Source organism: Dendrobates tinctorius, unplaced genomic scaffold (genome assembly GCF_039654945.1).
Source record: "Dendrobates tinctorius isolate UK_male_01 unplaced genomic scaffold, ASM3965494v1 ptg000062l, whole genome shotgun sequence".
Classification (NCBI taxonomy): Eukaryota; Metazoa; Chordata; class Amphibia; order Anura; family Dendrobatidae; genus Dendrobates; species Dendrobates tinctorius.
In genome coordinates, this window is record NW_027361730.1 from 34795272 (window position 1) to 34810003 (window position 14732).

General features: G+C 41.4%; 1 protein-coding gene across 2 annotated transcripts in view; it reads left to right on the plus strand.

The window, feature by feature from the left end:
* Nucleotides 1-14732, plus strand: part of SCAMP2 (secretory carrier membrane protein 2) — a 76608-nt gene that overhangs the window by 48790 nt on the left and 13086 nt on the right. For both annotated transcript variants that reach the window (XM_073579516.1, XM_073579515.1), the window contains exons 4-8: nt 798-909; nt 2842-2970; nt 7435-7597; nt 12839-12940; nt 13020-13137. In XM_073579516.1, coding sequence (XP_073435617.1) covers nt 798-909; nt 2842-2970; nt 7435-7597; nt 12839-12940; nt 13020-13137 — 624 coding nt within the window. The remainder of the gene's footprint in view (nt 1-797; nt 910-2841; nt 2971-7434; nt 7598-12838; nt 12941-13019; nt 13138-14732) is intronic.

A 14732-nucleotide genomic window follows, 5' to 3' on the forward strand; every position in this document is an offset into this window, starting at 1 on the left:
AAAGACAGGCTATTACATGTAAACATAGAGAAACCTCTTGTATAACCAATAGATAGTAGCAAGTCTTGTCTTTTTGGCTATTAATAGGCCACAGAAAATATAGATTCCATAAGCTACCAGTAGATAGTGGCAATCTTGTCTTTTTGGGTATTAATAGACTACAGAAAACATAGATTCCATATGCATTATCAAATAAAGCAAAAAAAAAAAAAAACTCTGCAGAAAAATCAGACAAGCACAGACAAGAGGTAAAAAATAGCGTGGTTCAATAAAGGAACATCAGAATTATATCCATATTGGTTCCCATAGAAGGCAATGGATGATATCAATTGCCAGAAGAAGAAAAAAAATTAAAAGAACCTAAATGACAATGGACTTGTGTAAATGGAGGAGACCATCATTATGTATGAATATCTAAACGAATTAGGAATTGGAAATGGCATAGGCAAATACAGAGAGTCCATACATAGATAAATTTAGATGCACGCACAAATAACTGTTAAAGATGTCACAGTTATTCCATAGGAGGAGAAAATTGCTTAGCGTTTCTGTGATTTATAGCTGTGCAGGGGCATTATTGCAGGGCGTTGCGCCGTATTATTTTGCCTCCTCCTGCAGCCGGGGGGCTGTACATTTGGCTTATTAGGTCCACATGCACACCCCAGCTGGCCACTTAGCAGCCCCAACATAAATTGTTAGTTTTTGCACTGTAACATACAGCCTGCAGTAGGCAAAGAAATGTCTGCCTGATATCTGCATATCAGACCTTATGTCGCTCCTTTCTCTCCTCGCTACAGGCGGTCGCAGCGGCAGCACAAGCTAGCCTTCTTCAGCAGCAAGAGGAGCTGGATAGGAAAGCAGCCGAGATTGAGAGGAAAGAGAGAGAAATGACGAATGTAAATATTAACTGTAAGTATGCTGAGGTTTATTACAGTAGTCCCTGCTCGGTATCCTGCGTCTCCTCTAAGAAATAATACTGCACTTCTTTGATAGGAAGACACTGTATTGTTAGCGTAAGTTCACATGTTGCTGCTCTTTTGCAGATTTTCTGCATGGATTTGTGTGGCGCAAATAATCAGCGTAAGGACATATTCCCACGTTGTATAAACGATGCAGTTTTTTATGCATAGAATTTGCTGAGTTTAATAATACAAGCAAATTGGATGTGATTTTAATGAAAACTTAAGCCCAATTTTCATTCAAAAATGCAGCTGGATTGTGCATTTTCTCTTTTTTTTCTTTTAAAGACGTTTATGTGGAGTCTAAAAAAGCAGGTGTTTTTAGGACTTCAAAAACGCACAAAAAGGAATGAGAACAGGTTGCTATTGATTATTTAGTTACGTACAACTGAATAAGATCACAGCAGAGGCAAAGCGATGGTTTTTGCTCGTGTTAACATTGCCGGAAAAGGCGATCAGCTGCTTTGATAAAATTTCAAGAAATCTCCTCTACATGTTGCTGAAAATTTCAGGTGGAAATTGACATGTTAAGATTTTAAAATCTGCATGGCACTAAGTAGGCAATGTGTGAACATAGCCTTAAAGCTGTTATCCAGTTTTGACATGAAAGTCTGCTGTAACTCTGACTGCAGACATGTGAATCCTTACAGTACGCACAATGGGCGTTGTAGGAATTCTCTGGTGCCTGCCCCGGGAGTGGGCGGTAATGTGACCACAAGTATGCGATATGCTTATTCCCAGTCACATTCTGACTAGACTTGGGCGGCCTTGATCAGTACAAATGAATTGAACGAGGCCACGCACATCTAGTTGGGATGTGGCTGGGAGTATGCATATCATATACTTGCAGTCACATGACCACCCACCCACATCATCATAGTTCTGATCAGTGAGGATTCACAAGTCTGCAGTCACACAGTGGCTGTAGACTTTTCTGCCAAATCTGAGCAACTCTTTTAAAGCTTCCATACATATTAGATATCTGTCGGCTGAATAATGTTTCAACCGATCATTCAGCGGACGGCCATTTCGGCTCACTTTCATGCACAGAAGTACTACTTCGGCCGCGCGCTCGTGTTGTCTATGGGAGCCACTGACTGACACGTCTCCTGGTGGCTTATCTCCAGCAGAACAATGCGTTTGCCAGTCCGAAGTGGGACAAGTCAAATCAACGTGTTCCCATCACCATCAGTTAGCCTGCGCTCCCATAGACATTAAATTGTCGACCAAAACAGGGTGTTGTTGGCTGGTTATGCTGACATTGGTATAATGTGTTTGGGGACCTTTTTGGAGTATGTGCACAGATTATGTATTTGGTGCCGAAATTTCTGCATTGTTTCTGCATCTCTTGGCAGGAAAAAAAAGCTGTTTGCAGATTTTTCTTTTTTTTTTCTTTTGTGTGTGTGTGTGTTTTACCATACATTTAATTTTTTTAGTGAAATCTGCAGCAAAATGTCTGAAAGAATTGAAATGTTGCCGATTTTAAATATTCATCCAATCTGGAAGTCACAAATAAGTAATGTGCGCATGAGACTTCAGGATTCTTATTCGTTTTGCTGGCATTTACAGTGTGCGGTGGGAGCTCGGCTCCTGAGCCGCCTCCATATTCTTTTACCGCAGCACAGGACTTTTATGTACTTATGCCCTAAGGTGTTAAGCAATATAAATCTGCATACTTTCCACCCACCTTTTGTGTCTGCCTCTTTCCTCATAGACTGTTAACTTGCGAGCAGGGCCCTCATTCCTCTTGGTATTTGTTACAATCTATGTGATTGTTATGCTGTAATGTCTATTGTCTGTACAAGTCCCCTCTGAAATGTAAAGTGCTGCGGAATATGTCGGCGCTTTAGAAGTAAAATTTATTATTATTTCTCTCCTACAGTAAGACAGAACAATTGGCCTCCTCTTCCTCCAAAGTGTCCCATCAAACCCTGCTTCTACCAGGACTTCTCAGCAGATATTCCTGCTGATTATCAGCGCACATGTAAAATGTTGTATTACCTGTGGATGTGTAAGTATCAATATGTCAACCCTACACATGTTTATATCTGACCTACAGTGGGGAAAATAAGTATTTGATGCACTGCCGAATTCGCAGGTTTTCCCATCTACAAAGAATGGAGAGGTCTGTAATTTCTATTGTAGATACAATTCAACTGTGAGAGACAGAATCTACCCCCCCCAAAAAAAAAAAAAAAAAAAAAAATCATTGTATGAATTGCATTTTATTGCATCAAATAAGTATTTGATACAATAGAAAAACAGAACTTAATATTTCATACAGAAGCCTTTGGTTGCAATTAGTGGTCAGATGTTCCCTGTGGTTCTTGACAAAGTTTGCTCACACTGCAGCAGGGATTTTGGCCCACTCCTCTATACAAATCTTCTACAGATCTTTCAGGTCTCGGGGCTGTCGCTGGGCAACATTGAGTTCCAGCACGCTCCAAACATTTTCCATTGGGTTCAGGTCTGGGACTGGCTAGGCCACTCCAGGACCTTGAAAAGCCACGCCTTAGATGCGCTGGCTGAGTATTTCGAGACATTGTCATGCTAGAAGACTCAGCCATGACCCATCTTCAGTGCTCTTACGGGGGGGGGAGGAGGTTTTTGGCCAAAATCTTGCGACACGTGACCTCTTCCATCCTCCCTTCAATACGGTACATTACCCATATCAACACACTGATGCTTTGCTATTTTTAAATACCTCTGTTTTTAATATATGACTAATAAAATATACATTTTTACTTTTGGGACTTATGGTCAATTGTTTTTTGTGCGTTCTGATATATATATATATATATATATATATATATATATATATATATATATATATGAGAGAGAGATAATCATTAGAATTTGTTATAACTAACCGTACACTGTGTTCCAAATTATTATGCAAAAAATATTTCCTCATATTTTCTCTAAATTACCTATATGAATTGCAGTCATTGTTATTTTCCAGTCATCTAATATTCTAGTATAAATGCAATGTTTTTGAACGAACTACCTATAAAAACAGTATATTTTTAAAAATAAGAAACACTCAAAATGCATGTTCCAAATTATTATGCACAGCAGAGTTTTCAACCTTTTTATTTTTATTTTGAACAAAAAAATGGTCAATTGTGAAATTATAAGCATTATCAGCTTATTAGAAAATGAAATCAAACAGTTTTCAAGTCAAAACTTTATTCTAGGTGATGTTACATTTGCACATAGGACCCCTTGTTAGAAAGAAGCTTCTGAACTCTCTTGTCCATTGAATTTGTCAGTTTTTGGATGGTTTGTGCTTCAGTTATTTTGCGTGTGGACAGAATACCCTCCCAGAGCTGTTGCTTAGATGTGAACTGCCTCCCGCCATCATAGACACTCCTTTTGATGATGCTCCAGAGGTTCTCAATGGAGTTGAGGTCAGGGGAAGATGGTGGCCACACCATAAGTTTGTCCTCTTTTATGCCCATAGCAGCCAGAGATGCAGATGTGTTATTTGCAGCATGAGACGGTGCATTATCATGCATGAAGATTATCTTGCTGCGGAAAGCACGGTTCTTCCTCTTGAACCATGGCAGGAAGTGCTGTTTTAGAAACTCCACATAGATTATGGAGTTTATCTTTACCCCTTCAGGGATCCTAAAGGGGCCGACAATCTCTCTCCCCATGATTCCAGCCCAAAACATTACTCCACCTCCTCCTTGTTGGCGCCTTAGCCGTGTTTTCATGGGGTGTCCATCAACCAGCCATCCTCCACTCCATCCATCTGGACTATTGAGCGTTGCACGGCACTCATCGGTGAACAAAACAGTTTGGAAGTCAGTCTTCATGTATCGTTTGTCCCACTGGAGCCGTTTCTGCTTGTGTGCAGTGGATAGAGGTGGTCGACAGGATGGCTTGCGCACAGCTGCAAACCTCTGAAGGACCCTGCATCTTGTTGTTCGGGGGACGTTGGAGGCACCAGCAGCTTCAAAAACTTGTCTGCTGCTATGACAAGGCATTTTTGCAGCTACTCTTTTAACCTGATGCAATTGCCTGTTGGAAAGAGTCCTCAATTTTTCCTTATCAGCACGCACACGTGTGTGCTGGGAATCAGCTACATACTTCTTGATTGTGCGATGATCACAATGAAGTGTCTTGGCAATGTTGATTGTAGTCATGCCTTGACCTAAATACTCCACAATTTGTTGCTTCTCAGCAGCCGACACATCCTTTTTCTTTCCCATTTTGGCAAAAAATGTAGGCTGCTTAATAATGTGGAACAGCCTTCTTAAGTAGTCTTGCCTTTATTTGGACACACCTGCCAAACTAATTTGCACAGGTATCTGCAATTGCTTTCAGTGATATAAAGAGCCCTGACACACATCACCATCAATGAGTTTTAATGACAAAACAAAAAAATCTAACCTTATCACTCCTAAACTCTTTTTGCATAATAATTTGGAACACAGTTTAGTTAGTTACTATGCCCGGGCCCTTCAGCTAGTAGAGTATAATGTAACCCCCCTCAGAGTATGTTGCAATCCTCCTTCATAGAATGTAATACTGCCTCCACATAGAATATTACAGCCCACCTCCCCATAGAGTATAATGTACCCCTCTAGAATATAACGCTGCCCACTTCCCCATAGAATATAATGTACTCCCCATAGAATATAACACAGCCCACTTCCCCATATAATATAGCCCCTCCCCCCCCCCTTACGGTGAATTTGCAAAGATTTCTACATTTCTGGGGGGGGGGGGGTTTCAGTCAATATGGGGTGCAGAGTGTACATTAATGAGGAAAAAAAATGAACTTTTTTGAATTTACCAAATGGCTGCAATGAAACAAGAGTGAAAAATTTAAAGGGAATCTGTCACCCTTTTTTTGGACTATGCGCTGCCGTCACCGACACCAGGGGCTTACCCTACAGCATTCTGTAATACTGTAGATAAGCCCCCGATGTAACCTGAAAGAGAAGAAAAAAAAGTTAGCATATACTTACCCCAGCGTCTGGTTCGGTCCGATGGGCGTCGCGGTCAGGTCTGGCACCTCCCATCTTTATACGATGCCGTCCTGTTCTTTGCTTCAAATCGCAGCTCCGGCGCAGGCTCACTGCTCTGCCCTGTTGAAGGCAGAGCAGAGTCCTGCAGTGCGCAGGCGCCAGAAGAGGTCCGGTGCCTACACACTGCAGTATTCTGCTCTGCCCTCAACAGGGCAGAGCAGTGTGCCTGCGCCGGAGCTGCGATGGGAAGCAAAGAAGAGGACAGCATCGTATGAAGATGGGAGGTGCCGGACCGCAACACCCATCGGACCAAGAACGCCCCCCCCCCCCCCCCGGTGAGTATAATATAAACCCTTTTTCTTCTCTGTCAGGTTACATCGGGGGCTTATCTACAGCATTCTGTCGGTGCCGGCAGCTCATAGTCCAAAAAAAAGGGTGACCGATTCCCTTTAAGGGATCTGAATACTTTCCGTACCCACTGTATATCTTTGTACAGTGTTAGCTAGTAGATAGAAAATATTAACATTTGAGTCCTTGGTTGATACCTTCTTTTCAATTAGCCATTAAAAGGTATCAAATCGCAGCTTTCGAGACTACTTAGGTCTCCATCAGTGGCTCAGTATTACAGAAAATGTGAAATCACATTTATACACAAGACCTAGAATAGTGCAATAGGAAAATCTTTTATTGTTTGTTGATTATTATCTTTCGTTATGTTTAAAATATATTGCTTCTGCAAGTCAACAGAATCTTAAGAAGAAAATGTCCCAATTTTATTAGGCCACAGACACAGGGCACTTTTTTGGGGGTGTTTTTGCCACTAGTATTTTACACAGTGCAATATTCAATGCTAGTGAATTGCGGTTCTCACCCATGTGGTGCATTTTCTTTCCAAGTAATTTAGGGAATGCTGTAATGTGACTAGGCAAAAGTGTTTTTTCTATTCAATCTGTGTCAGACTGAGGTGGCAAGAACCCACTAGTAACAATAACTTTGGGGGTCCACTGCTCAGCTACATGCAAATATTACACTTTCCCTCATTCACAACCTGCCTATGCTTCTATTATACTAATTGTGTAGTTTGTTAAATAAATGACGAGTTGTTCACGCTGTATATAGTGACTCAAGACTTTTCTGCCAACCACTGCCCATACATAAGGGGTGGGAGGCCCTCTCCTGCACAGAGACCCCTGCCCCAGGAGATTCACCAGTTCCCTAGTGGATCAATCCAAGCCTGTATAGAATATTTCTGGGAATAATGGTACCCCACACAAAATTTAACATAAATTCATCAGACTTTGTATGTCTGTGTGCGAGCGAAAGGGCACTGCAAACGTACCGGTCATGATTTCTCAAGGCTTTAGGACAATTTTGCCACGTCTGTTTATTTCTTTAACTATCTGTAAATTAGAATTATGTGCAGTAGAAACGTTTATGTACGCTGTGCACAAAAGAGGTAATACATGCTGAAATGAACACTCTGCTTCTTTCTCCAGTTCACGCGGTCACACTTCTACTTAATCTCCTGGCTTGCTTGGCATATTTCACTACCGATGTTCAAAAGGGTGGTGTGGATTTTGGCTTATCCATCCTGTGGTTTATCCTGTTTACACCTTGCGCCTTTATATGCTGGTACCGGCCAATCTACAAAGCATTCAGGTAATTACAGTTCCAGTTATAGGAAAATTCTCAGTGAAGCATCGGCCGTACACTTATTGCTATCTATTGCCCATCCTGAGCAATTATTCCAGGCACGAAAGCATTAATCCTTTTCTGAATGTCCATATTTTCTATGAGAAATCTGCACACACTTTTTGCTAATTTACTATGCCTGATGCTTCTGTTTTTGTCCAACCAATTAAAAGCACAAATATGTGGCCATCTTTACTCTCGAGAAAAGACAGCGGGGATAGATTTCTGCTCCCTCCTGTTCTTATGCACACTGCGCTCAATAACTGTTTTGTACATAAAACCATAAAAAAGATGTCGTAATTTGTATAACTTTAAAAAAATGTACTGACCTGACTACAAAGGGGACAAGCGGTAGCCAAGAAAACTTTATAGACTCTGTCTGCATAAAATAAAATCGAATCCCCGCACTCGCATGCATTGAAGTTCTGCCGGGATTCTATTTCAGATACTGCTATTTTTCCAAGAGCATCGCTACCATAAACATAGTGCCATCCCACATATTTCTGTCCGCACAAAATGACTGTTCATACCAAGCAGACACTCGGTCCACTTGTAGCATGGACAAACCGTTCCGTGCACCTTCCCACCTACCTGTTTTCCATGGATCTTCCTTGATTGACAGCTCTGGCTTTCAATGAAATACAGGATGGCAGAGATGAAAAACAAATGGGTGGAAAGGTGCACTGAGCATCTGTTCTTGGTTTAAGGCTATGTGCACACGTTGCGGATTTGTCTGGAATTTTCTGCACAGAATCTGCATCTCTTGGCAGAAAACGCAGGCCAAAATGCTTGCAGAATTGATGCGGATCTCTTGCGGATTGTCATGCGTTTTTTGATGTGTGGATTTGTCTTACTCAATGTATAGTCAATGGGTGCAGAAATGCTGCAGTTCCGCACAAAGAATTGACATGCTGCGGAAAATAAAAAGCTGCAAATCCGCATGGAATTTTCCGCAGCATGTGCACACCAATTCTCAAATTCCCATTGACTATCATTGGTACTGTACTACACTGCGGATTTGATGCAATTCCGCGCATGCAAGAACGCTGCGGAAACGCATCAAAATCCGCAAGGTGTGAACATAGCCTACGGGTATGTGCACATGTTGCGGATTGGCCTGCAGAATTTTCCCCACAGAATGTGCCTCTCTTGCAAAGAAATGCAGGCCAAAATGCTTGCGGATTTGTTGCTGATTGTCATGCGTTTTTTGATGTGCGGATTTGCCTTGCTCAATGTATAGTCAATGGGTGCCAAATCCGTGCGGATTCACTGCGTTTTTTTCCCGCAGCATGTCAATTCTTTGTGCAGGGGGAAAAAAGTGCAGCGAATCCGCGCAGATTTTCCCACAGCATGTGCACAGCATTTCTCAAATTCCTATTGACTATCATTGTTACTGTACTACACTGCGGATTTGATTCAATTCTGCGTGTCTAAAAACGCTGCGGAAACGCATCAAAATCTGCAACGTGTGCACACAGCCTAACAGTTATTTTGTACCAACGGACTCTTAAGTGTTGGGTTGCAGAGATAACCCCTTGACCCCAGGTCCATCTTCCGTTTTTGTTTTCCACCCCTTCTTACAAGAGCCATAACTTTATTTTTCCATCAATATTGCCATATGAGGAGTTTCTTTTTTGCAGGTCGAGTTGTAGTTTTGAATGACACCATTGATTTTACCATATAGGGTACTGGAAAACCAGAAAAACAAAATCCAAGTGCTGTGAAATTGCAAAAAAGTGTAATTCCACAATTTGTTGTTTTGAAGTGTTCTATTTACCATGTTCACTATATGGTAAAACTGACCAGGCAATATGATTCCCCAGGTCAGTGGGTGGCCAAAAGGAGGGGACTGGGGATTAACCGCTGCAGGCACGGCCAGGAGGAACCTGGAGTTCGCCGGCAACCGTATCGAGACCGGTGACGTCGGGTCACAGATCTTGTTACCCGGCGCATCAGCCACATAGAGACGCAGGAGGCAGCAGACACCTGCGACACAAGCAGTGTATGTGCGAGTGTCTGGTCAGATCATATGGGCTGAAGGTATCAAGGGGTGGTGCAATATGTAGATATTTACACAAGTATAAAGAGATATGTGGAGGAGGAGGAAAGCAATAGTGTGATGGAACCACAACACTGCTTAATATAGGCTATACCATAAGGAATAAATAAACCAAAAAAGTGTAAGTAATTCAGAATGGTGATCGTAACAGAAAAGTAAGAAAATGAATGGAAACCTAAAATATAACATGGTAATAAAAAGATAAACAAATAATGAACTGTTTATTGGAAACAAAGAGTGTAAGTGTGAAAGAACCATAGGGCAGAGAGGGGAATAAAAGCAGATAGGAGGGCTTGTTGTGAACCAAGCTGAAGTGACACAATAAAGAAAAAAACAAAATCATGAAAAATATAAATAAAAGTCAAATGAAGGAAGGGTAATCAAAGTACATGATGAATAAGTATGCATGGGGAAAAAGGGAAGGTGTATGTATACTTGATGACTTACACCAAGATGTAAGCAGAAAAGGTGAAAAATATATATATATATATATATATATATATATATATATATATATATATATATATATATATATATATATATATATATATACCTATACCCCGCAGGTACCTAAAAAGCCCTTCCTCTCTGCCCCTCCATTTTTTTTTTTTTTTTTTTTTTTTTTCCTTCTAATCCCACTGCTTGTTAGGCACACTCATTATTGTTTCCATATTGTTTGGCATCACACACCTATTTTTGTCTTATCACGCTACGTGCACCCATTTTTCATTTACACCATATACATCCATCTTTATCATTTTATTATGTTCTATTTATTTTATGTTTCCATTCACTTTATTACTTTTCCTTTACTATCACTATTCTGTATTACTTGTACTTTTTTGGTTTATTTCTTATGGTGTAACCTAGATTAAGCAGTGTTGTGGTTCCATCACACAATTGCCTTCCTCCTCCGCATATCTCTTTACATTTGTGCTGATAGCTTTGATTACAGCGGGTATTTACATAGTGCACCACCCCTTGATACTTGCAGCCATTTTGCTCTAACTTAATACGCAATCACATATTCACTGCTCGTGTTCCAAGTGTCTGCTGCCTCCTGCGTCTCTGTGGCTTATGCGCCGGGTCATGTGACGTTGATGCCAGCGACTTCCAGGTTCCACCCTGGTCTTCTCCAATAGGCCACCCATGGTTTTTAAATCTTCTGGTTCATTTGGGACGTCACCCCCTGACGTAGGACTTGTTCCGAAATGTGTGTCGTGGTGCGCCCTTGGACCGGGGACCACAGAGTAGGTAACTTTCCTCTGCCTGAGATACTCCTCCCACTTAGCTTTGTTTTTTATGCACGGAGTCTTGGCATACATATTTGCTGCATACACATGACTACCCCACTAGTATTACTTGTTTCTGACTCATACTTGTCTCATGGTCTGAGCAGTTCTACGATACTAATCCTGTTTCTTTCCTTGTATAACATGTGGTAGGCTTTCTAACTGCTAAGTATTATCCATCTGCAGTCCATCACTTGTACCCCTTACTTACAATTACCTCTGGTAGGTTACTGACCATGTGTATGTATCTACCTATACTTCTTCATTCACCAGTTGAGCTTCCATTTCTTATTAGATTTACAGCAATTGTCCTGTCTTCTCAGTTCTTGGATGCTGAACTACTTAGGCAGCCCCTGACTGATATTTACTACACTTTTCTATATTATCATCAGTCATCTACCTTCCCTACCACCACAGTGGGGACGCCCCCTCCCCCTCTAATTCCATTGTGGACTTTGCCGCCACCCCCCCCCCCCCCATTGTTTTTTTCCTTATGCACTTTTTCCAGGCAATGTGCAGTTATACACATATCTATATTTTGGTTATACACATTATTGTGGCATAGATTACACTTCTAACCAGCATATGACATAGGCTTAGTTATTGTATAAAACTTGTTTGCGGCCCCTCATGACTGTCTTTTACCTTGTTCTGTTTTATCTGTATTAATTCACGGTTTTGTACAAGTGCGGGCACTCTGCTTCATGTAGTGCCACCAATTACCCATTGTCTAATAAAGGTATTTTGTCTTTCTATCTAATGTCCCATACGCTTTTTTTTTTTCCACCATACGTTCAGTGCTCTCTTCTTTATCTCCAGTACTATTCCAAATGGTCTGCCATTCATTCCTCCAGCAAATATATGACCTCTCTTTCACACATTGATGTATGTGATATTTCCAGATTGATGCATGTGATTTGCTATGTTCAGTTTGCACTTGTTCCAAAATGGGAAAACTGCCCAAGTCTATATGATCGAGTATTGTACCTGCCGTGGGCATTCTGAAATTCGTAGTGAAAGCACCTCAGTAACACAGCTTGCAAGAGAACACCCCACAACTTTTTTTCTCACTTGTGAATCGGCTGTTTCTGCAAGTACAGGAATATTAGAAATGTAAAATCCACTAGCTGTACAAGGCAAACCCAACATAAGGTATAAAAGCCTCTCCAAAATAATTGTAACAATAACCATTAGCAACTCCAAATGATTAACTGAACAATAAAAGCAAGAGGAGTTTTTTGAAGCTAAAAATGTTTGCACAATAAAACATAGCATGTAAAAAGAAGGGTCCAGAGCCAAAAATGCATGTCTCTCCTCGGGGCAGAGCAGACTTATGAAATTCTCACAGTACGCAGTGTACGTGCCATCAGATTTCTCCGTCGCTGGAAGCGATTTGCATACATGTGGTCACATACCAACTAGACATGCGTGGCCTTGCTCAATACAAGTGAAGTGAGCGAGGTCGGACACGTCTAGTCTGAATGTGGCCAAAAGTATGCAAATCACATGACCGCCTGCTCCCGGGGCCCGAGAAACTTGACAAGCGCACTTGACACCAAGTCTGGACAACCCCTTTTAATGAAACACTATTTTATGGCTAGCCATCATATTTTACAACATAAATGTTTGCATTGTTACCTATGATCTGGTCACGTCGTTCCGTACACTTTTTTTTTGGTTCTGTAGCCTTCTTTTTATGATATACACAACAAAAAAATTAACATTTTAGCTTCAAAAACTCCTGTCGCTATTTTTTTTTTTTTTTCAGGTACAGTAATATACCTGTGATTATAGGAAACATGACTGCTGCAGGATATACTATGACAAACTGCTGGCTAACTCCATGTTTCTTTACAGGACAGACAGTTCCTTCAATTTCTTTGCGTTCTTCATAATCTTCTTCTGTCAAATCATCATTTATATCATACAGGCAGTTGGCATCCCTGGCTGGGGAGACAGGTAAGACTGAAGTTCTTCTTTGCTCACTTCTTCAGTGCAATGCTTTGTACTTATTTCACCCCTTTCTGCTCCATTGCAGTGGCTGGATAATGGCATTATCCATGCTTCAAAAGAATACTGCAGTTTTTGTGATAATGATGATTGTGGCAGTCTTCTTCACTGTGAGTGCATTCTTGTCTCTGTTCCTGCTGAAGAAGGTATGTCTGCAATGCATTAATATTCATTACATCACAAAGTGAACTAAGCCTGTAAGTGCACAGGAGGTTGTGTATTATCTGGTGGCCGGAATGGCTGACAGCCATTGAAGGTGTATGGCCACAGTGACTTTCATTGTGGAAATTGATTTGCATCTCCTGTGGAAAGTTCTAGAAGAACTTCTAACAAATATACAGTTGTGTGAAAAGTTTACATACCCCTGAATTTTTTCTTTCTTGGCCTTTTTTCCAGAGAATATGAATGATAACACCAAAACTTTTTCTCCACTCATGGTTAGTGGTTGGGTGAAGCCATTTATTGTCAAACTACTGTGTTTTCTTGTTTCAAAACATCCAAATGACTCTGATCAAAAGTTCACATACCCTGGTGATTTTGGCCTGATATTTCAAATCATGCACAGAAGTTGACACAAATAGGTTTGAATGACTACTAATGATAACATCCTCACCTGTGACGTTTAACAAATCCCAGGAAAATTGTTCGGGATGCAAAGAAAAACCTATAAATAACATCAGCTGAAATTCTGGACTCTCTGAAGACTAGCGGTGTGGCTGTTTCAAGATGCACAGTATGGAGGCACTTGAAGAAAAATAGGCTGCCTGGTCGAGTCATAGTAACATAGTTAGCAAGGCAGAAAAATAGACATTTGTCCATCCAGTTCAGCTTGTATTCCGTCAGAATAAATCTCCAGATCTACGTCTTTCTAAAGAATCTAATAACTGTAAGATACAATATTGTTACACTCCAGGAAGTCATCCAGGCCTCTCTTGAACCCCTCGACTGAGTTCACCATCACCACCTCTTCAGGCAAGGAATTCCAGATTCTCACTACCCTAAGGGTATGTGCACACGTGCGGAATTGCCACGGATTTTATGCGTTTTTGCCGCGTTTTTTTCACCGTGAAAACGCATAAAATAAGCAACCCATTGAATTCAATGGCATTCCGCACATGCTGTACTAATGCTGCATATTTTTCCGCGGCGGAATCGCATCGTGGAAAAGTACGCAGCATGCTCATTCTTTTTGCGGAATCGCTGGGATTCCGCACACATAGGAATACATTGTTCCACTTACTTTCCGCATGCGGCTGTGCCCACCATGCGCAAAGTAAGCGGAAAATGTGCGGATGGTACCCAGGGTCTGGAGGAGAGGAGACCTGTGATGACAAAGCGGCCTCGCGTGATGCTACATCATCAGAGGTCATTGTCGCAAGGCATCGCTGGGAACGGGACTTGCTGGGAGCGTCGCTGAGGCCTGGGAACGCTGCGGGGGACTCTGGAAGGTGAGAATATCAGGGGGGGGTTGTTATTTTTAACATTATCTTTTCTCTATTGATGCTACACAGGCAGCATCAATAGTAAAAAGTTGGTCACACTTGTCAAAAACTATGTTTGACAAGTGTGACCAACCTGTCAATCATTTTTCCCACCGATGCTACAGATCGCTTGGAAAACGCTAGCATTCTGCAAGCTAATTACGCTTGCAAAACGCTAGTTTTTCACGGGAATTCCACATTCGGATTTCCCATGGCAGGGAATCGTGGCACGTAGCCTAACAGTAAAGAATCCTCTTCTC